We start from the raw sequence: 24661 nt of genomic DNA, 5'->3' as shown, positions 1-24661 counted from the left end.
AACGGCCTCTTCTAAAACCAGCCGTGGCCTCGGGGTATACGTTGTGGCGCTCAAGATACCATTCTAGGCGGGTGAGAATCATTCTTTCCATGACCTTCCCAACACAGCTGGACAGCGCAATGGGCCGGTAGGAAGCTAGGTCAAGTGACGACTTTCCAGGCTTCAGGAGTGGTATCAAGCGACTGGACTTCCACCGCTCAGGAACGACGCCATCATTCCATGACCGGTTATAATATTCCAGAAACCTGCTTCGGCAATCTTCACCTAGGTGGCATAAAGCAGCGTAGGTGATGCCGTCTGGTCCTGGCGACGATGAGCGCCTGCATGTGGCCAGAGTAGCGTCCAATTCCTCAAGTGAGAAGGACACATTCAATTCTGGGAAGCGGGTCACAGGAACCTCACCCATAATTTAAAGCAGGTACTATACAATCCAATTTAGTGTACAGGACCTCAATCCTTCGATTACAGCCACAAGCTGTTCTGCAAGGAAACATGAAGTGTCGACACTTGGATATATTTGCTAATGATGGGTTCAAAGAGCCTTTATTATTTGCCACCGTCTCAACCCAGCAGCAGTTACACACGCTGACGCAGGAATTATCGAGAGAATAGAACCACGCAGGGCCACCCCCTCCAGAGTATTTCGTTCACAGCCGATCTTTTATGACCACAGATACACAGGCGAAATTTACTTCAGCTGAAGTAAGAGGCTCAGGTTAACGGGCAGTGCGAACGACGAGAACACAAAGCGAGCGCTTTCTTTGTCCTCGACGCCCGTTACCACGAATCAACCCCAACTCTACCAATTTTCTTTTCTTTTGAGTAAGAGTCTACCAGATCATGGAATGACGAAAAAAGTGAGACCCACTATTTGCTGTGATAAGTGAACATAATGATAAATATATTTGTTTCTACGACTGTCGGGATTAACGAAGTACCTTTCAGTAGGGCCGAAACACCAGCCACAAACTCAGCCAACAATTCTGGGTATGAAATCGAGAAGCCTTAGCGAAAAAAGCTAATCAAGATATGGAGAGTGAGAGCAGATTTATGATTCTTGTCCTTGTGAGGCATCTGTCGGAATGGCAGTGATTTCTGTTGGCCCCATTAGGTGATGCCGAAATAGATTAGATAATACATTGTAAGCAAGATAATTCGCGTTCTGCGGATACGTATAATCGAACATGACCCGAATGCTCTGTCTTCTTACATCTTTCGCTGACATCTCTCATTCTCACATATTCGTAGAACCAAACGACCACCAAGGGCCGATAGGAAGACCAGGTGTTTGTTTACCTTTGCTCTGTCCGTGCACTGAGCCATGACAATAAAGAATGCACAGCATTCAAATGACAATCACTATAGTAAAATAATACTGTGTGCAGCTATGTTTGCGGGAAGTTGCCATCCATTTTCTTCGTGTCGTCTCGTTTCACAAAGGTTGCTCTCGAGTCGCTGCCCACGATTCTCAAACCTATCAGTTTCTGTTCTTTATGGTGCATCCAGACGAAGGACCGAATCCGGATTTTAAGCGGACGCGGACGACTATGCCACGGACCGTCCGGATGCAAGCGCATCCACACGGCGGACGAGGCCCTCTCAGACGACAGCGCCACAGAGCCGGATTACTCTCGACCGCAGCCTCTGCGCTGGCTAGCAGCAGTCTGGTCTGAGAGTTTCTTCCGCGTATTGTGAGAGTATTCGACAAAATGGAGGCCGGCAGAAAGCGACGTTTGGCCGCGATGGCTGTTGTTGTGTCAGAAATTGACGAGGACTTTGATTTGCTTCCACGAAAACGGCGTTGTTGGCGGAAAGACTGGATAGGAAGGAAAGAATTGGGGATCCAGAACCTGCTCTACGAAGAGCTCCTGAAGACTGACCTCGACGAATACCGGAGGCTACTTCGTGTTAGCAGAGAGCAGTTTCTGCAACTGCTGTCACGCGTGGGGCCCCGCATACGAAGGGAGGATACCGTTATGCGCCGTTGTATATCGGCGGAAACACGGCTGCAGGTGACACTGCGGTACCTTGCTTCAGGTAAGTGTCACACATTTCCAAGTTATTACGGAGAGCGCCGTGGTAAATGTATACCGGTTGAAAAGTGAGCTTGGTGCTGATCGAAGGCCGCTTCGCTACACAAGTGTGTTCAAGCGCGCTCATGTGGTAGCGTACGAGCTCAATCGCACCCGAAATATCCAATGCAGATCCAGAGGGTTCGCGTGGAAGGGGTATCACGAGTAAACACAAGTTTTGTACGGCCGTGCTGTCCGCACCAACTTTTTGCATAAACATGCATGAGATAATATTGATCTGTTTACACTCAACTACACCAGCGAGCGCGATTGCTTTTCGCTGATACTGTATTCATTTACTGCTCTGAAACAGCCAGATATCAGATGTATTTGTTGTACACTTCCTACTTTTTTTGTGGTGTGCTCGCGAGCAGTTCACTGAGATTTCTTTTTTTTTTGAATTACAGGAGAGAGTCACTATTCCCTGAGCCGACAGTTTAGGCTCGGTCATTCAAGTGTGAATGACATTATACATGAAACATGTACTGCCATTTACGAGGAACTGGGAAGCAACTTTATAAGAACACCCCGCACAGAGGAGGAATGGAAATACGTGATGGAAGGCTTTGATAACAAGTGGAACTTCCCGAACTGCATTGGGGCCATGGATGGCAAGCACGTACTCATAAAGAAGCCACCAAATTCGGGAACTATTTACAGGAACTACAAGAAAAGCTTCAGTATAATTCTCTTCGCTGTCGTCGACGCAAATTACCGGTTTTTGTACACTGATGTCGGTGCACCAGGCTCAGAAGGAGACGCTGCGGTCTGGCAAACGACACCCCTACAGAGAGACGTAGGAAACAGAAGTGCAGGCCTGCCAGAACTTGTGAAGGTGTCCAGCTCACCTGATGTGCTCTTTCCACCTGTGTTCGTTGCAGACGACGCATTTCCTATGGGACGGAATTTAATGAAACCTTTTGGGGGCACAAATCTGACAGAAGATAAGAAGATCTTTAATTACAGGTAAGACGCATATTGCACATAACGCAGCAGATATCACATGAAAGCTTGAACTTTAACAATGCATTTTCGCATCTACTAAAGTCTCCAAAGTTGATTAGTTCATACTGCGCATGCTACATTCTGCATTGGGATGTGCCAATGTTGGCATAAAGCAACTCCACTGTTTCATTTCATTACATGCAAGCGCTTACGATGTAAGCAACTTAATATTGTCTAAATTAGTGACTACTAATAATCAGTGAAGGCTTAATTTCTGGAGTCGTTGGTTGGGCTTTGTGTTAGGCAGGTGGTGTAGCATATTTACTATTCCTCTGCCATGCAATTCATGATCTGGATTAACATCTCCTTTACTTTTCAGGCTGTCAAGGGCTCGCCGTGTCGTCGAAAACGCTTTTGGGATACTGGCAAACCGCTTCGGGTGTTTCCACACAGTCATCAATGCATCTCCAGAGAGGGTGACTGCCATCGTGAATGCGGCATGTGTGCTGCACAATTTTTTAGGCAACGATGTCATCAGCGTGCCAGACTTAAAAGTCGAACCAAACCCTGCTGGGTCACTCCTGTCCGGCCAAGCAGCGTCGCGTGGTAGAATTGGTGCTGTTGGTGCTGCAGTGCGTGATAAGCTGTGTTCGTTCTTCAATGACACGGGCGCCGTGCCATGGCAGCGGCAGTTTGCCCACTTGGATGTGAGCATCTACAGAAAACCTCGAAATTGAATACAGATGTCAACACTGAAATGGAATGAACATTTTATTTTTTCTGCGTGTTATTAAGCTTCCATGTGCCTTTGCATCACCTGCAGCATTTCCACTTGGCATGACAGCTGCCTTGTTTTCGGTATCGCCCGCATAGTCGCAGCGACAAGCTTCCCGAAATGCTCACACGCATCGTCAGTGATCGCAGGTTGTGTTGGCTGCATGTTTACGGCTATTTTTTCGAGGACCTTTTGCCGCTGCGACCACATGTCTTCGCGCGGATTACAATTCCGCCGTCTTTTTCTGGTCGGTGCTGCACTTAAGGATGTACTTGGTGCTGCGGAGAGGTCGGTGTGCGGTTCAATCTCTCTCTCCGTGGTGCAGCCTTCACCGAGGACAGCGTCATCAGCTGTGGCAGCCTCATCCACCGAGGCAGCCTCGTCCACTGCGGCCGCGTCTGGTGTCTTATCAGTGTCCTGTGACACAGGAGGCTGCAACAAAGGGGTTCTGAATCAAATAAATCGTAAAAGAACGAAATTTCTTGCCTGCAGCAGAAACAAAGTAACAACGTTTTACTTCAATTACATTAACGCTTGGGAGGACCAAATTCGCTCTGATAACGCGTTATATTGGAGGCATCCGAATACGGCTACAAAACGTGCAGAACATTATTGAACACAACTGAATGTCCCTTCTGGGTACAAGATGCATCTTGAAATAAAATTTAATATTTCAAGAGATTAGTAACCGGTTGCCTTTTCAAACATACCATTTCTGGCTCAGCCACCTCTTGCAGAGCTTGGCCCATTACTGAGCGGCGTACTTTAACTTTCACCGCATCGAGAAATTTCAATGCCTTGAAAAATTTCCATCGGCCTGCGTAGACGTCGCTGGCGGGTTGGCCGCTCTTAGTGTCCTCCATTTTTTTTCGCTCCAACCGGTATGTTCTTCTCTTATTGTCGAAGAACCTCTTCAGCGCCTCTGCGAGAAATTCGGGTAATCAGTAACACTCACGTAGCAGCATGCATAAGTCACGGAGAGCAGTATTCGAAAAGCCTGACACTAGTGAAGATACCGTTCCAGGAGAGCAGACCTGGTCTCTACCGCGACCCCTACTGCTCCCCTGGGAAAATCAATGATGTTATATTAGAGGTAGAGGGCCGAAAAGCCCGAGAAAGGTACAATCCGGCATGACTAAATACGAGCGCCACAGGCGATAACGTCTGTCCGACGTACCTCTCCCTTAGAACGGCCTATAATAGACCAATAGCACCGCTGCAAAATAAGGCACCTGCATTGTTTACAATGTCAGTCACGCAAGATGCAACCTACTGTCTGATGTAATATCGCATCGCTTTTTCAGGCGCTGGAATATGTCAAAGCACTTACCGACACTGTACGGACCGTAGGTTGGCCAATTCTCCTTCATCTGTTCCACGATATGCTCCCAGATTGATTGTTTTTTTACCGTGTCCGCATAGTCTGCACGACTGAGGTCCCACAAAATGGGAAACTCTTCCACCATGTGGATGAAATAAAAGGCGGCGTCATCGCACAAGTTCATTGTTCAACGACACCAGGAGCTGCGAACCACTCAAACCAGGCGCCAGCAAATGGACTGTTTACTGCAATGCGGCTGTCCTCGAGCAGGAGAGAAGTGTACTGGTTGCCAGACACTTTTCTCCTGGCCCGTTAAAGCTGCAGCTTTACCCCGCCAGAATCTGGATGTGAAAAACGGTTTGGCGTTATCCGTCCGCGCGGCTCACGGAAGAGGCGCGGACGAAGCACATCGCTGATGTGAGGTCACGTGACGCGCCGTCCGGCCCTGCACATCCGGATTCGGTCCTTCGTCTGGATGCACCATTAAGTTTCTCGAAAACCGCGCATGCCTGTTGACAAGCGATATTTGGATTCTGTTATAGGCAAAGTTACCAAAACCATACATTTTGAGCGCCAATTTTTTGTCACTTGGATCATTTAAGCTCGAAGTTCTGAGATATAATAGTCTTTGTCGTGCTTCAAAAAGAAGTGTTTATTTGTTTCATTGAATGATTCTCATTCTGCTGCAGAGTAGGCCTTTAAAATGAAATTGCACGTTTCTTGACGTATCACTTTCAGAGACGTCAGAGAGAGAAAGAGGCCTAGGTCGCAGTGCTAAAGCGATATGTATTATGCTCGACCTAAAGGAAAAATGGCCATGAGAGTCGTGTGGAGGCACAGCGAAGAACGACGCAGTGCACTGAACACGTCATCAGTCAACATTTAGGGCTACACGCGTAATCTGTTGGGCGAGAAACTAGCTTGTTTACCCAAATTCCAGAACCCCCCACGCCCCCCCCCCCAAAAAAAAAAGAAAAATTGGAAAGGGGGAGGGGATAAGTGAATAAAGCTTTGCCCTAATATAAATTGACAAGAAAAGAAACTACATGGCAGCTCTCACTCTTGCGTCGTCTTGGTATCCATTTACCGATTTAGTTGTAGCCTCGTTTATATTCCTCCGCCAGTGCGATGATTCTGTTCTCGCACGCAGGTCTTCCGACAAATCTGCGACGGCTATAGTCAGGCGACGAAAAATGGTCTGATATAATCCAAGAAAAATAATCAAGAAGCATGTAGGCATAGTAGCTTATCTAGGAAATCAACTGCGCTCAGCTCTTCGCCAAAGCACCGGGACTTTCGGCAGGAACAAAGTGGCAGGAAGTTCGACTTGAGTCTGAAAACAAAGTTGTTCTTTTTCTCCGAACTGCGAAAGTAAGAGAAATGGTAAGGAGGAGCCATTCGGTTACAGTCGCTCTGATTTCGACGAGCGAGATAATAGTTTTTTTAAACAAAGGATTTGCTTTACTAGGAACCGTCGGAGGGAATTCGTATACACGTCTATAGGTCATAGTTCATGCCTCGGTTATAGTGGGCTTCCGTAAACTCTGTCGGGAGGACTGATCTTCGATTAGAACGCTTAAAGTGAAGTGCAGGCGATGCGACCCTTTGAATTAATCGTCCGCATTTTCACTTTTCCTTATCGCCTTGAGAGGGGCGCATCGTAAGCCTACTCTTGCCTTCCGCTTTATACATCTTGGCGTTAACGCTTTAAAAATGTTGGAAGTACTGTACTTCTTTCTTGCGCGGTTCATTGTCACGCTGTAGCGATAAATTTTTTTTTGTATTCTTGATGCACCATTGTTAAAGCAGGTCAGCTGAACCAGTGGTCTCCTTTATTACTCTGTATTTCCTTGTCACCTGTTCACCGTTCCTCATATATAAGCCTAGTTTGGCATCTCTGTGTCGTGCCTTGCTGCGACGATAGCATGACACGGACTTTGAATCTGGTTAGTGCTCGAAGTATAGCGTAAAGCTTGTTGAGCTTCAAAGCTTGCATGTGAGGAACGTCGCCGAGGAAAAGACAAGGATACGGACGGACGGACGGACGGACGGACGGACGGACGGATGTATGGATGGATGGATGGAAGGATGGGTGGATGGGTAGATGGGTGGATGGGTGGATGGGTTGACGGACGGACGGACGGACGGACGGACGGACGGACGGATGGATGGATGGATGGATGGATGGATGGATGGATGGATGGATGGATGGATGGATGGATGGATGGATGGATGGATGGATGGATGGATGGATGGATGGATGGATGGATGGATGTTATGAGCGTCCCCTTTAGAACGGGGCGATGGGTTGCGCCACCAAGCGCTTGCTATTATACTGAATAATGTCCTACCTAGGTTAAAAAAGTAATAAAGAAAAAAAAACAATATGAACTCCCACAACCAAATTTTCTGACCACCTATTGTGAACTCTGTGTGAACCCTTCCAGCTGCCATCTGCTGGTAGTCTGTGTCGGTTGTGGCGTCGTACCTTTTCGTTGATTTCGTGTGACCATTGCCAATGCGCCGAATTAGGTAAATATGTTCATGATCATTTTGTAAACCAAAATATGTGCGTAGCCACTTGCAGTGCCGGAAGAAGGTACCGTCATCACGAGCTCCACCCATTTGGCTGCCTGTAGCAGAACGGAACTGTCTATACTAGCGGACAGCTTTCTCTGGTAATCAAGAGAACGCTACAAGTGCGGAGGTCCTTCCCATGCTTACCTGCGCCAAGTAGTCCGGCAGAACTCGTCGGCCTTTCGGTTTCTTCGTAGAGATACTGAGGAATCAGCGCAGATCCCATGTGCGACGGATCCTCATTTGGCCGGCCGCGGAATAGGAAAGCGGCAAAATATGTCAAATTGAGTGGTATATTTTATGTCTTATATCAATATGAACGATCTACCACTTTGTAAGATGTTCTCAGTTTCGCAGCTTCAAGTATCACGAATAAGAATGTAGCATTATCTGAAGGAGCGCTCTCACTTGTGACCGCTTTGCTTCCATATGGCTTTTCCTTCACCGCCACATAAATTGGTGCGTCGATATAAGCGCATCCTTAGCATGATGTCCAAACACACAATTTCTTTCCCGTTGGAGCTATGCGGGAGACGCGGGTGTGGGCGTAGTGAAATGTTTCCATCACCGCTGCGCAATTTTTTCGCGTTCAAGCAGCATGGAGTCAACCAAAAAAAAACACATTGAGCTTTATTTTTGTCCAACGTACTTATCTGGAGCCTGTATAAGATGGCAGCTTATAAAAAAACTTCAATTCAGAAAAGAGTGACCGAGATTAGGACGGGGGCGATCGGAATTCGGGAGAAGGGGGAGCGTAGAATGTCATTTTCTGCGTTCAATTTTCCCGAATTGCATTACTACACCGTATAATCAGTAGGTGCAGAGCGCAGGCAACGCATTCAGGCAAACAAGAACGGTTCTGTCGGAATGCATGCGCATGGATAGAAGACTCTGGCGTGCGCGTTCCACGAGTGGTAGAAAGATGGTGAGTGAAATTTTCTGTGGAGTGCGCACGTTGAAAAGAAAAAAAAGGCACACAGGGATCCGCCTTTGCACTACGATGCAGCTCGTCTTATTCCTTCCCAAATTAGCCGCCTCGTAATTGCATTTCATAATTAGGAAAAATGAGCCCCGCATCATTGCAGTCCGCGAGCTGCAAGTAGTGGCTATTGCGAAGAAGTGAAGGCGCAGAAATGAAAGTGGGGGAGGGCGAGAGATGAAGCGGTTCCGCAGCTCCTGTCTACTCGTTATGCAGTACTTCCTTTATCGAAAATGTTGATGGCAATTTTGGAAGCCCACAATGCTGTCGCCTTTCGATAAAACACCGATAACCAGCCAACGCTCTCTTCAAGTTTCTCGTGGATTCACCGATGTGTATGAAAATTGCAAACGTTCCCAGCCGTCGACCAATCAATGCTCTTTCAATTTCTTTTATCCTAAGTAATCCCTATACTCAGTCTTCCGATATTTAGGATAAGACACACGACACCACACACATACGATACAATGAGTCCCTTTTCTTATATTTTTTTCATTAAAGAATTATTCCAAATACACTTCAAAGTGAGGGTTCCATTTTCTTCAAGTTCTTCGCGATGGTGGCCAGCAGCCATGTGCAAAAATATAACACTGTTTAAATTTAACTTATTAGATGTGATTTCGCCTTCAGCCGGGCTCACCCACTGCTACATTGCGGAGTCAACGCGGCGCGCAACCGAGCAGCGATGTGCAAACATCCGTGAGGAGAGTCTATCGCTGTAGGAGAAAAAAAAATTTAAAAAGAGCACCAACTGGACACTGGGAGAAAAAATGGCGCATCTATCTTTCTCCAGTTGGTGCGTCTTTATTCTTGATTATGCAATGCCAACTTGCCCAAACTGTCAGGCTTGTGCCTTGGTATAGCTTAGTCTGCCACTATCGCATACTAACATCGTCATAATTTTTCCAAGCTGCTGTGGATGTGGCTTTCTTGCTTTTTTCCCTTTTCCACAATGCAAACAAATAATCGAGAAGAATCGAAAGCAGAAAGGAAAATCAGTGGCACGCACGATTTTCTGCCCAGCGCAGAAGACATGTGCTAAATGCCCCTATTAGGTACTTGGACTGATGATGGCATTTAGGCTTTTTTTTTTCTGTGTGTGTGTCGCTAGAGTACCGAATGTAGTCCCCTGTGGAAACAGGCAAGAGACTTTGAGGTACATTGAAAGAAGGAAATTTCAGGACTAATGTAATAATGAATCTTGCAAAAACAAGTTGCCGGCTTTCTTATCAATGTTTTCCATAGTCGAAGTATACTTCTCCCGACCGGCGTCACCAAGAGTTGATCACTTGACGGTTAAATAAATTAAATTACGCACTTCTACGTGCCGAAACCACGATCTGACTGCGAGGCACGCCGTAGTAGGGGACTCCGGAAATTTGGACCACCTGGGCTTCTTTGAAGAAAAGAGCGCTACGAAGACGCGGACTAAAAGAGGAACATGTACGACGGACAAGGCGCAAGATCCGTCGTACATGTTCCTCTTTTAGTCCGCGTCTTCGTAGCGCTCTTTTCTTCAAGTATGCAAAACCAACTCTCCCACATCAAGCTTCTGCTGCTGGGGTTCTTTAACGTCCACTTGAAGGGACACTAAAGGTTACTATGAAGTCAAGTGATAAAGCAATCCTCTAGAACGTCTAAGGCGTCAATATAATCGTGAACAGAGCTTTAGTAACCGAGAAATTGAGGTAAATGCATGATACGATTTGAGACCCCCCAGCGACATTCCGGTACTAGCCCGATGACGAAGGCACTCCGCATCATAATTTATTTCACTAGTACTCAACTACTAGTATTAAAAAGATCATTTCATTAGGCTATAGGACGGAAGAAAATGCTACTTGTCTACTTCTGTTCGATTCTAAGGAAAAATAACATTTTGACGTTGCCATTCAGTAGTATGGGTGGTCGAAAGGTTTCGTTTTCGCTCGACTCGGCGCCGCGCGCGCTTCGGAGTTTCAGTTGTTTCGTTATCGCGTCGTGCTGCGCTGGTTTTGCTGGCTCGCGAGACTTGCATTGGAACAAGCAGTGAGAATGCCACGTCCATGTGATGTCGTGGGATGCGCGAACGGTCCGCGGAACTTAGCCAAGGGCAGTTGCAGCGGCGAATACAACGTTACTTATCACTGTGTGCCAACAAGTGAACCGCTCCGATCGAAGTGGTTAAGTGCCGTACCCCTGCCACAGCGCGCTGGCAAAGAGCCGAAAAATCACATAGTGTGCTCGCTGCACTTTCATCCAGAGGATTACGAGTTCAACGCCGACTTCCTGAAGTCGTTTGGAGTGCCTTTCAAAGAAATGCTTTCCCGTAACGCTGTTCCGTCGGTCTTGCCTGCATTCTCCGATGCGCAAGAACAACTGCAGGTGGAAGACGGGACGGTGAGTGAAGCATTTGGTTTTCACGATAGAAAAGCTAAAAATGTGCTAATATGTACAGCCATGACATACAGTTGCCATCGTAGTAGCACGCAACGACGCCGGCAGCTCGAGCCCTGAGCAGCAGGTCACGTTCAGCAGTGCTTAAATCGCTAAAGTCGAGCCCAGCATCGCGAGCCAATGTGTCGTTGTCAGGGTCGTCCATTGCAAGGAGCGTCAAAGTTGGCGTCATAAAATAAACAACCAGCTTATCGTCGCGCGCTTTCCCTTCCGCTAGCCACCATATTTCCGCTTTCGTGCTGCTGTCGGCTCTGTCTTGGCTATGTTTCTGGCCGCGCGTTTGCGTTATGCGCAGAAAAGCCGTAGCGCCGTCTGCGGGCGCCGTTTTACTCACCGATGACGCAACGTCACTATGAGACCATGACGTCACCACTCCTCGATCGGAGGACGGGCGACTTGAACTGCGCTAGAGGTACGCGGACGCTTCAGAACGCATGTTCTCCTAAAATAAGTATCTCCTTCGCATGAAACAAGCGTTTCGAGGTTCCTGGGATGGTATTTCAACAGTACACGTTGACCTAATATTAACCTTTAGTGTCCCTTTAATATAAGTACAAGGGTGTTTTCACGTTTCGCCCCCATCGAAATGCCGCTGCCTCGGCGGGGATTCGATCCCGCGGCCTCGTGCCCAGCAACCCGACCCCGTAGCCGCTAAGCAACCACGGCGGGCAAACTCGATCGCGCGCCTGCGTGCGTGTTGATCTCGCGCCCTCGGGCAGGGCAACAACAAAGACGGTAGGCCATCACGGCGGGTTTACCGGTTGTTCACAGTTCGGTTTACATAAACCTGTGATGGGGCTTCAGTGCATTCGGCTCAAGTAGTACTTAGTGCTGATGTTCGAAAGATATGTTTTCCTTTTGTTGGCTCAGCATTAGAAGGGGAGCATGTCAAAAAGTGCGTTTTGTATTCGAGGAAAGAGCCCCATCAATAAAAGCTCTCACTGCTTCTTTATTTAGTACATCATGGCCTTTTTTTTTTTTTCAGGCGGGGAATAGGAGCCAGCCCGCACTAAACTTATATATACCTTTACTATAGGTGTTCTTATAAAGCGCAGTTGCATGTAGATAATCCATTCCTAGGGTGTGAATATACTGCATTCGTATTCACCGTGGCATCGTTCCGTACTGCATAAGGAAGGCTTTTATTCAAAGATCGAGCCCTCAGTAGACCGAGCTTTAACTCTATTTATTATAATTGCGTATTTTACGTTTGTTATGGGTGCACGTTCCACGTTTCTAAAAATACGCAGCGTGCTCGCATTTCAGAGCAGTTACCGGTCCCATTTATTATTTCACGCACGGCAATCCGACGCGTCTCGAACGCATATAGAGCCACGCTTTTTCACGAGTCCGCGCATCTGTTCGTGTAAGTCGACGCTCGCGCGCGCCCGCGTTGCAGCCGCCGCTGGCTGCAGCGGGCAACGAGATTTGTCGAGAACGCCGGCACCTGACGGCAAGGATTATGCCTGCGAGTCGAGCACCCGGAGGGCAAAGCCGCTTCAGACAGGGGAAGCGACAGACGCTCTCTGAGAGGAGCGGGCTGCCTTCCCTGCACTGCTGTCTCCTTGTGAGCTTCCCACCGCATTCAGCCGGCGACACTGGAGCAGCACAGCTTGGCTCCCTTCGTTGCCACTTCATATATCAGTATTTACTTGCCAACATAAAGCGCGCCACTCAGCATCTGTGTCACCGCCAGTAGGGCTCTACATATGGCTGTAAAATAATGGTTGCAGGGTGGGTGGGTGGGTGGGGGGGGGGGGGGCGTCGAGTATTCTTAATTACTTGTGACACGCATGCTTACGGGAGTGTGTACATTTTAACAAGGTACGCACTGGCAATAACTGTGAGCCGCAGAGCACACAAAGGAGCCCGTTGTCGTTCTCCGGAATGAAAGCCGACAGGCACCTTAGCGGGCCTGTCCGTGCCAATACTTTGTGTTTGCCTCGTTCGACCTGTCATGGCACGTGCAATTTGGACGTCTGCTTGTATGTGAAGCAGTCCGACTATCACGTGAACCTGCGTACTGCGTTCTCAACCGCTTTCTGAGCCTTTTGTGCAATGGCCGGCACTGACTCCAACGCCTATGCTTGCTTTCCTTCTTGCGTTCCGCACAACCATTTGCCGGACAGATGGAACAGTTTTCTTGTGAGCGAGATCTCCAGGCCGTAGCCTCGGACATCCCCGTAGAACAAAGCTGCAAGAGCAACGCGGAGATTTCTGGTCAGTTGGGCTAACTGACAAACGTGTGGGTTGAATAACAACACACTTTCACTGCGTTTCCAACGTGCCTGAACGCGCTGCCATTTTCTCTGCTCTGTTAAAAGAGTTGCCGGGGAGAGTACTACGCCTACCCCATTTTTCTATTTCATGCAGCAAAAATAGACAGTTTCCTAGCCAGCGTTGGCAGACAACTACTGTCGGAGGAAGCTATCCTCGGCCCATGGCCTGACACTGCAATTTCAGTGCGTGCAACAAAAGTATTGTTGAAGTTCCTGCAGGACACCAAGCTCGACGAGCGGCTCTAGCGAGGCAACTGTCTCATGTACATAAGCACTCACCACTTCTCTTATCATCATCATCCATCCCAATACTTTCACTCCCCTTCCCTCTTCCCCAGTGCAGAGTAGCAGACTAGAGCGCACTAGCTCAGGTCGACCTCTCTGTCTTTCCTATCAATAAATTATATTCATTCATTGCAATAATTGATCAAGCAAAAATAGATCAATGAATATAAAATGAAATGGCACATATATATATAACATCGTAACGTAGAATTCACTGACGTCTTACCATGTCGCTTCCTGAATAATATATGGACTTTGCAGTCATTGCTTTCTACCTTGTTTTCATCTTCTCTCGCCGGGTGTATAGAGTAGCCAACCAGGTACAGTTCTGATCAACCTACCGCCACGTTCCTTATTTCCCTCTCAATGTCTTATAGTTTCCATTTTGACTTACTTCCGGGATGTAACGTTTTCTTGATAGCGTTGATATTTGTGATTACCACAATGACCGGCTCTGAAAAATCGGAATGTGCTCGTAGACAATAAAGAAAAGTGACACTGATACGAACAAATAAGGGCGAACATCGAAACCGTGATTGCTGCTCTTGTTGACTACATATCGGCTCTGCCGCTTTATTTGCATGAAGTCAACACCAACGGTTCGAGTCAGAAGGCAGGCTGACCCTGACCAACCTGATCGATTTTTACGTGAATTTCCTCGAGCGGGTCGAGCAAGTCAACCCGCCCCTCTTGGAAATTGCGCTGACTATCCGCCCCGACACTGGCTCGGCCCCAACCCAATAAAGTTTCTTGTTTCAGTCCGACAAGTAGAGCTTCCGGGACTTCGTTGGGTTGATGTAAACAAGCCTAATGTTTTGTTTTCTTGACTTTGTAGTAGTGCGTCTGCACTTGCTAATATTTAAGCGTTGTCCCTTTCTTTGTCCTTAGGGTAGCTCTTTTCGGAAGCCTTCCGCGTGATCTCTCTGACCATTGTAATTTCAGCTCATATAGGCATTTGACTTCGTATACGGCTAGCTTCCCTGTTTTTGCTCAGTTTCTCTAAACATAGTTCTTTGGATTTTTCGAAGGAGAGTCGAATTTAATTTACCGTAGAGACAATTGGATGACCAACGAAACAGGGCTATAACTTGCTACCCCTTTTTCCGCTTAGGGGTTTTTATTGAAAGCCGGCGCATGGTCAAGGCTAGAAGATTTTGCCCCACTGGTATTGGTCCTTGTTTGGCCTATTAGTATACAAGAGCAGAGGGTCCTGAAAGCAACGTTACAATTTTGAAACGATATTACGCGTAACTAAACTGCATTTCATATTTTATTTAGTAGGGTACACAAAGGAAATAGTTTCATCTGAAGCAGGCGACCATTCCTGTCGTAAGAGAGCCGCTGTTTATAGAGTAGTTGTGGAACCTATGTAAAGTACGTAGTCACAAAAAGAAATAAATAACTAAATAAATAAATAAACGTCAAGTACGTAACCTACGCCCTTCTAGAATGTATGATAAACGTAGATCAATGTGATTTACAAGAGCTGCAAGTAATACTTGATAACGTAATTCATAGAATAAGCTAATGCTGTATGATTAATACATATTGGCCTAGTCGGTGTTTCTTCGTGGCAGTCTTTTGACAATCCTAAGGACCGCATTAAGGGCACCTCTATGTTAGTGCGTTGAGCTTCACCACGTGCACGTAGACCGTGGACAAGGGCAGCCTTAGTGGCCGCGGCATGTGAAGGCGCTTTTAAGTTTTCTGTGGGACACATGCGGTCTCAACGAGGTACTTTAAATTTGTACGTTGTGTTGTGTGTGCATTCCCTTGGTGGTAGAATACTAGACGTGCTGTCACGGAAATCACATCTGCTTTCATTAGAGAACCTCTCTCTCTCTCTCTCTCTCTCTCTCTCGGTCCTGGCAGCGTTAGAGAAACCTGTCATACTTGCAACATTGTGGAATGTTCAAACACACATTCATTAAAGTAACGGAGGCGCTCAAGCTATAATTTTGGACATACTTTTGCAGGGCTATATCCTCATTTATAACTAACAGCTTCCTACTCCTCCTCGTCGTTGTCTTAAAGTGCGATGAAACCACAGGTATACATGTAGATGTCATTTCTGTTTCTTCAACAGCGCCTCCACCGTAATCGTTCTCATGTGGCGTAGCACGCTAGAAGTACGCCGACAAATTTTTCCAATTTTCATTAAATAATCCATCTTCCTTTGCGGTTTGTATCTTATTAAAAGATGATGAAACACTTATATTAAGCTAATTAGCCCTTTAAAGTTAAGTTTCAATGCTCGACGTCTTCAGTTTAACTAGTGAATTTCCCAGCGTTATTACTCTTAAAATCCCTGCCGCAGTCCCATGTCCGCAAAGGGAAGACGTGGAACCTCCTCAAACACCTGCTAGACGACACCAACAACCGCACGAACTAGCGCCACTCTCTCACCAAAGTCCTTCACCAGGCCAAAGGCACCGCTTTGCCGGATGACGCTTGTGCACAAGTACCTGCCGATACCCACAGGCCCGCCGACCCTACATCCGGATTACACAGGTACCGACAACACCCTCCTCGACGCCTAATTTTCCGTCGCAGAGATACGCCTGGCTCTCCACGAACTAAACAGCCGTTCCGCCCCGGGCCCCGATGGCATAACCAACAAGCTCCTGCGGAACTTAGACGACCCCTCAGTCGCGTACCTCACGGGCGCCATCAACGACGTGTGGGGGCGGGGCGAGTTACCTGATGCCTGGAAACTCGCCAAGACGATCCTCATTCCGAAACCGGGCAAGGCGCCTGGCGTCGATAACCTTCGCCCCATCTCGCTCACGTCGTGCCGAGCATGTTAGGTGGCTGTTAGGTAGCATGGTTAGGTGGCCGAGCATGTCGTACTCAACAGAGTTGGCCAGTATCTCGAAGACCAGGACTGTTTCACGCACCACATGAACGGCTTCCGACCCGGGCTCTCGACGCAGGATACGATGCTTCTCCTGAAACACCAGATCATAGACGCCGGGGCTACTTGGGGCACCTGCGCCATGCTCGGCCTTGACCTGGAGAAGGCTTTCGATAACATCCAGCACTCGGCAATACTTAAGGCGATCGCAGACTTAGGGCTCGGGCGCCGGTTCTACGAGTTCTTCCGCTCCTTCCTAACCCGTCCCAAGGCCGTGCTCCGTGCCGGAGACTTCACGTCGGAACAAGTCGAGCTCGGACAGCGTGGCACCCCCCAGGGCTCCGTCCTCTCACCGACGCTGTTCAGCCTGGTGATGATTGGACTCTCCGAACGCCTCTCGAAGATACAAGGCCTCAACCATACGGTATACGCGGACGACATCACCCTCTGGTGCTCCGTGGGGTTGAATGGCTTTATCGAATCCGCTCTGCAGGAGGCAGTCGAAACTGCCGAGTCTTACCTCGACCACACGGGCCTCAACTGCTCCTCCGCCAAATCGGAGTTGTTGTACAGCCCAAAACGACAAGGCAAAAGGCCTAAGGGATGGAAACCACCAACCGAGCGCAACATCACCGTCCACACCTGAGACGGTCGCCCAATCCCCAGGGTCGACTCCATCCGAGTACTGGGAATGATTATCGAGGTGGGCGAATCAAAGATCCAGACGGTCCACAAGCTGACGACAAAGACGGACAACGCAATACAACTCGTACGCAGGGTGGCCAACCGTCACCACGGCCTCAAAGAAGACAATCTGCTGCGTCTCGTACACGCGTTCGTCTTATGTCACTTCACCTATGTCGCAGCAATACATAAGTGGAAACAATCGGAGCGTGACAAGATCAATACATCCGAAAGGTAGTGAAGCGGGCCCTTGGGCTCCCGATCACCACGCCGGCGTATCGACTCCTCGAGCTCAGAGTGCACAATACCCTCGAAAAGATCACTGAGGCTCAGGCCTACGTGGCCCCAACACCTCTGTTTAAGTAAAGTTTTTAGCAACAACAACAACGAGAGTTACAGTGAGTAATGAGGCTGAACTGGTTGCGCTGTGTGCGCGAACCTCCGGCGTTACAGCGTGCCCGCACGAGATTATGGCGAAAATCACCGATGTATTCCGGGACCCATTGGTTGTGGAGGCGAAGTACTGGTGTCCTAATAGATTGTTGGCAAAGTGCAAGCACCTGTCTGCAATTTTTATCTACTCAAGGATCGGATGTAAGTCCGGCGTTTCGAGCGCACGAGGCAGCGGCCGGCGTCGTCGGATGCGTCACGCACGCGACGCGAGGATTGGTGCTGCACAGGGGCGTAGCCAAGGGGGGGCTTATGGGGCTTCAGCCTCCCCCCCCCCCCCCGAAATTTTTTCGTGCTGTCGTGCGCCGCCAACAAAAATAACCCCCGGCGCCGGAAATCATGCTGGATTTAGTCTAGAATGACCTTTTCATGCTCGAAAAGACATTTCAGCGCGAACATTGCGAAATCGGACTGGATTTCACGGCAACGCCCATGCACAGGGAGTCACATATCGTAACGCAAGGAGCCCCTCCTGAGCACAAAGTTTCAAGGGCGTTTTAATGGCAAGCGGTCTCGGCGTGGCATCTCGCGGAGGCCGCGCAATCGACGGAGAACATGATTTCAATTCTCGAACTTTATGGGTATGAAGTTCTCATAAACTGTTGATGGGAATGATTCATTGACATTTCCAAAGTCGTGCTTTAGATTTTCAATTCCGTAACATTGTGGGCTTAATGTTGTTATAAACATTTGAAGCCAAAGATGTGTTGACTTTTCTAAAGTCCTACATCTGACTATACAAAGAGACAAGCCAAATCAACACACTATCAGACAAGTTTGCAAAGCACGCAGCGAGGTCCAATGAGACGAAGCGTTGTGGTGGTTCATTTGTGGCAGTATGTCACAGAAAAGAATATCAACATTTTTCTTTCACCTGCGCCAAAGCATCCATGTCAAGGTACGAAAGCCAGCAAAGGTAACTACGTTCTTATTTATTTTTCTACTTTGACTTTCGTTCCTGAGAACACATTGAGCCGCTTCATTTTTTTTTCTCTTTTTTTTTTGTTCTCGCTACCCGCGGGCTGCCGGAACTAGCCAGAGCGCATGCGTTTTTCTCGTGTTGCCCGATCCCCGTGCAGCGCACTTCGATGCGCGTTCGTTTTTCTCTGACCGAGTGGATTATCGTCTGGCATTGTTTTAGACGCTTTCTGGCTAGCAGACGGAAAAAGAAACAAATGCATGGCCGCTCGCCGCCATCACTGCGGGGTCTCGGACTCAACGGATTGCAACGCGTTCGCTTGAGCGGAATTTCTCCGGAAAATTGGGATACAATACCGCGTAGCATGCCTATGGTTATCTGTAGACCAATCGTCTCACGTTTTCTTCGATATTCCTTCGGTGGCCGCATTAGGTGCCCAAAGTAGGCATTCGATTATGGTCAACATGCCGTCCTTGCGTTTTTTTCCATTCCATGCCCCCGCCCTAGAAAAGAAAAAAAATACATTGTTGCGACGCAGCAAATTGTCGCATGGTGAAAGTTTGATTTTGTTACTTCTTTTGTGGAAAGTAATGGGTCACGGGACGCTTCAGTTGGCGGATACTCATTATTGTGGTAGCAATCATGTGGACCCTCCAGGCGCATTCCTGCCGTCGCCGTCGCCCTAATGTTCCGTATAAAGTTCAAGGGCGATTCGTGAGCGCGTGCCGCATGCTGCATGTGGGAGTGAAAGCGAAAGGGGGAAGGCAGCGGTGGCATGGATTTGCCGACGATGGGGTGGCTCAATCTTGTGTGCGCAAGGGAGAAAAAAATTACCGACGATTACGTTACTTCCTAATGCGAAATTTGAGCGCAGCAAATAAGCTGTTTCACCTTTTCGATAGATTGAGGCAAAGAATGCCACCGCACAGGGCGAACGGCAGCGGCAATTTCGGCTCGGGCGGTGCACATATACAGATCCGCCGCCACCGATCTGGCTCTCTGATCGCCACCGCACAGGGGTTGCATTGGAGGAGGAGCGAAGAAAGGAATTAAGTTCGAGCCGGCGCTTTGACAACCGGAGACTCGCAGGAAGAGGGGGAAGGGGGCGGCGTGTACACCGAGCGGCAAACGATGGGGGCAGAAGCGCGCGCAGCAAGCGGACAACACGATAAAGGGAGGAGGGAAGAGATAGCAGCGACTGACTGATGCCGCTGACGCCGATAGTGAGTCAACCTCAGCTGCGGAGTTGGTTTCAGGGACAACGCCGCCGATGCCGACACAAACAATATGATACCCTCGCTTCCGCAGCGCTAAGAACCAGGTCTAGCCGTGGGAAGGTGGTCACGTATTCGTCGACGTGCCGGGGCCTACGTGAAATAACCGGCGCGTCGGCAACTGAAGAGCACCCTATCCGCCACACAAGAACAGGGGGTGGGGGGGGGACCCTTTCCTCCTCTTTCTGCATGGCGGCGACGGTGTTCTATGCAGTCACGTTATCTTGACTCTCTAGCGGCGTCAGCGGCATCCAGCGGTATCAGTCGGTCGCTGCTAGCGCTGGGGGGGATGAAAGGGGGGCGGAGCTGGTTACGAGGCCGACGACAACGCCGACGACGACGCGAAACCCAGGAACGGACGCCAAAGAGCTGCGCTCTAAAACAGGGAGGAAGCTCGCCGCCTCCTGTCGCGCGCGATACATCAGAGGGAGTCGAGGGAGGGGGGGCTGTGATCTGTGAATCTGTGGTTGCGCAACATGTTTATTTGCCTTGTCTGACGCATTTTATATAGTGACTCTTTCTTAGATACGTGGGTTTATTGGAGACTTATAGTTATTTTGAAATATCTTGTTGCGAGGTTTTGTGTACACGTGCAGTGAACTTTGTTTCCAGTGACACTTGTTGCCTTCTATCAAGCTGTACCTTCGCATTTGCATATTCCATTGTATCTTCGCATTTCTAATGCACGAGGGCGAGGGAAATGAAAGTGAGCCAGCCCACCCCGCCCAATAATGGTTCGGTTCATTATCTGCGAGGCATGCACATAGCACAGAGGCATCTCTCGTTTACGAAAGTCACACACAGGTGTGAGGATAAAAGTTATTTAATGCTCTTGTACATTGGGTTGAACTTGGTTTCGTGGCATAATGGACACTTCGAAAGTGTCACAGCATGTTGTCGTGAAGTTTTTACAGCTGAAGATGTCTCGAAAAAATAAATTAGTCGCCGTGTGGCTGCCGTGTACGTTGAACATTGCATTTAATTGGCCACTGTGAAGCGTTGTAGAAAACGGTTCCAAGAAGGACGTGAAAGTTGCGAATACGATCCAAGACCGTGCCAAAGCCACTGTGCAATCAACGCAACACAATTGCAAAGGCTAATTAGAAAAGAACGGAGGATAAGCGTCGGTGAATTGGCAGGTCGTGTGAACATCCGTCATGGTTCGGGTCACACCATAATTCATGAACATCTCGGTTATCGGCTCTTGTGCGCGCAGTGGCTGCCCAAGATTTTGAACCACGGCCAGAAACGGAGAGGTTCGGCGCTGCCTTGACTCATCTAGTCCTGTATCACAATGCGGGTGACGACTTTTGTCTGCAATTGTGACCGGGAACGAATCATGGTGCCACTACTACGAGCCTGAAAGACGACGGCAAAGCTTACAGAGGAAACATTTCAATTCATAACCCCCAAGAAAAGCAAAGGCCGTCATTTCTGCCGAAAAGGTGTTGACATTTTTTTCTGTCGTCAGGATCGAATTTGTTAAACCTAGAGAGACTCAACCATTTCGGATATTGTAAAACGTCCTTTCGGCTGCGTGTCGCAATCAAAAACAAATGACGTGGAAATTGAGGAATGGGGTCACCTTGGTCCACAATGTCCGTCCCCATGTCACTGACGCCGTTAACATAAAACTGGCAAAGTTCAAGTGGGAAACGCTGCAACATTCGCCATACAGCCTAGACCTGTCGCCTTGTGACTTCCACATTTTGGAGCATTTGAAAAAGACAGCTCGAAGGAACCAGAATTCTGTCGGACGATAACGTGAAAGAGTCAGTTACAGACTTTTTGAAGCAGCAATCCAAGGAATCTCATGAGATGGGAATCACGCGGCTCGTTAGTCAGTGGGTCAAATGTCTAAATACTTATGGAGACTACTTTTAAACAAAATACGCCATTAGTCATATATGCGCATTGGCTGAATTTCATTTGACTCGCCCTCGTACATTTCGCAGAACTCCTTGTTCTTATATTTATTTCATTTATTCCATACTGATAGCCTGGGTGCCAGGCCTTAAGCAGGAGTGAGCATACATAATTTTTTTGGCAAAATAGCTGCAACATATAACATCACAAAGACATGGTGAAAAAAATGGAAAAATAACTGAACAAAGAAAAAAAGCAGAAATAAACATGGCATTATCTACAATGAAATGCATCATTATACGACCAACACAATAAGCAAAAAATCAGGTTTGGTGCCAGAGCCCATTTATAAATAGTTCGACTGTTTCACATTTTACAACATCAACTGGTAGACAATTCCATTCCCGGGTTGTTCTCGGAAAAATAAATTTTTGAACGTATCAGTGGAATTTATAAAATCTGCAACTTTCTTAGAGTGACAAAAGCGCATTGTACATTCTGACGATGGTTTTATATACGATGCCTTATCAATTCCAATTTTGTCATGAAAAACTAAACAAAAGAATTTCAGCTTTTCCGCACTTCTTCGTAGCCCTTGAAGTTCAGCTTTTTGTAAGACATGTGCTCTCTGTTGCGACTATAATTTCGGTGAAATTACTCACAATACACGACCGATGACAGCTGCTCCGGCGCAATGCATTCTAACGAAGGACAGTGTCATTGAGTTTTTTCCTGGTCTTTGTATACGTACCAAAATGTAAACAAAGTTCTTGAACGACAGAGATAGAGATGCAAATGAGAGAAAAGCACGGAGGTTAACAAAGTTTCATTAAAATATTCGTCCTATACTTGTTCATTTCATGGCCTTTACATGTTTCATATCAACGGCATGCACTGCTTTGCTGGTTTCAAACTGATATAGTTCTAAAGTTCGTGTGATATTTTCGTTACATATTAACTAAACAGAAAGCATGGAAGCATTGATATCAGTTATTTCGGTAACAAATCTTGAGACATACGAGTATACTATTTTATGAAAAAATACATATTTTACTCCTACAGCTGGACAGTGCGTAGCGTTCAACTATTCGTTTGCTGCATCTTTTGCAATGGCAATGCAGTTATTATTAATGCATTTGAACCCTCGACAAGTTCCATGATGAGGAGGCGGAGCCGGACCACCTATAGAGCTGCACTCAAATTTCGCATCAGGGAGTACCGTAGTTGTTGGTGAATTTTTAATAATCATAGAGAACAGAAACGAGAAAAAAGAAGCCGAAGGGTCTGCTTACAATAAAAGCACATTTGCACACCATGTGGAGGTTTGGCTTGTGATGCATGGCCTAATCGTGACTGATTACTCCCCGCTCTCTTCGTACCACTGTCTATGGCGCCTGTGTAAAGTAAGAGAAAAATCTGTTTTTGTGTAAATTACGTCAACTCGCCTCTTGCGTTAATCTTAACTAATTTTGCATTTTTCTTTACAGTTGAAGCTACACGTCAAATGGCCGAATTGCGCTCGCCTATGAACTGCCTATTTCCTTCAGACGCTGACGTGATATGCCATTGCTTCAATAATTACATTTTCAAATGAGCGCCTGCTAATTTGCACTAACTAATCGAAGAGCGTGTCCAGGTCGCAAAAGAAGCATACTACTATGCCGCCCTATACGCGAGGTGGTATCCGATAGCTATTTTGCAAGGTGGCGCGTACGTTTTGTGCTTAAACACAACGGTTTACCGAAGTTACTCAGGAGCACCTGAAATTCCGGTGTTCGGATTTGCGCCGATGTACCATACGCGATGGCCCCGCGCTGTGCGCTGCATGTATCCAATATAAGAGCCTCGTTCAAAGAAAGATTCAGCACCGCGGAGACATCTGTATCACAAACTGCATTGTCACGCCCGCTATCACATGAAACTATGCGTTGCAACACGCATACGCTGAACGTTACGGTGCCGCTAAGAACATCAGCGCAGCGCTTTGCTGCAATTGTAGCACAAACAACAGGTTCGTGTTCTCTTCACACCACGAACAAACGGATTCTCGGCTGGGCAAAAAAAGACCCTCTCGAGCAAAATGTCGAGAGCAGAACTATTGCCGTCGTAATATGTCTTTCCGATGCGAAGACTCGCAGTACATGTGGCTCTTCGGCGCCGATACTTTGATGAAAGGAAATACCCTTGTCTTTCCATGTGGTTGATGAACAAGGCACAATGCAGCAAAATTACTTGGCCGTGCGCATTTCCTTAGGTGGGGGCTGCGTCGTTCTAGAAGCGATCGTAGATTCTACGACTACGGAGGCTACAGACCTTCGTGCGAGGTTTCCTGCTCTCACCGCTAAGTGTCACATGAATTGCTGGAGTCGTGAAAAGTGCTGAGCGTTCGCTGAGAATGCAGTTGAGCGTTTGAATTCAGTGCGTTTAGCTCGAAAAGCTTGCCTTATTAATTATTATTTTTATAAACCTTGGGTGGCATTCCATGTGTCGGCACTGTATGATAAGCCAATAATTTATTTGTAACTTCAACGCTGCCCTTATAAGATGCAAAAGTAGCACAAGGGAAGCTTCGAAGATCAGACCACGGCTTACTCGTACCAGCTTGTTCACGAATTCTTTTCGGATATGTTCGTCACAATCTGTTGGAGTGAAAAGAGCACGCACATGTAGTCAGACCTTGGGGCAAAGCAAAAGAAAGGGCGTGTCTTGTTTATATTTTTAACATATGATGGCACAGATTTCCTCGAGGCGTGTGGCATGCATTATAATATGGATTTCTTTCGAGTGCGTTTACGTAGCACTGTGGGTTATATTCTGCTCCTGCATTAGTGCGCTGTCCATGAGCATTGTATGCCACAGTGCACGTCAACACATTGGAAAGAGTTTCGATAAGAGAAGGTGCGATAACACCTCCGAACCAAAAAAATCACGTTGGCAAAAGAAAA

General features: G+C 47.6%; 2 protein-coding genes across 2 annotated transcripts in view; one reads left to right on the top strand and one right to left on the bottom strand.

The window, feature by feature from the left end:
- The window catches only part of LOC135911953 (chitinase-3-like protein 1), a 205403-nt gene that overhangs the window by 89826 nt on the left and 90916 nt on the right, over window positions 1-24661 (bottom strand). The window lies entirely within an intron of this gene.
- Window positions 1541-4476, top strand: LOC139050514 (putative nuclease HARBI1). The gene is made up of 3 exons (XM_070526982.1): window positions 1541-2037; window positions 2480-3038; window positions 3397-4476. The coding sequence occupies exons 1-3, from the start codon at window positions 1710-1712 to the stop codon at window positions 3752-3754; spliced, it is 1245 nt and encodes a 414-aa protein (XP_070383083.1). The 5' UTR covers window positions 1541-1709; the 3' UTR covers window positions 3755-4476.

This window comes from Dermacentor albipictus, chromosome 10 (assembly GCF_038994185.2).
Source record: "Dermacentor albipictus isolate Rhodes 1998 colony chromosome 10, USDA_Dalb.pri_finalv2, whole genome shotgun sequence".
NCBI classification, from domain to species: Eukaryota; Metazoa; Arthropoda; class Arachnida; order Ixodida; family Ixodidae; genus Dermacentor; species Dermacentor albipictus.
This window is presented reverse-complemented; position numbering and strand designations above follow the sequence as displayed.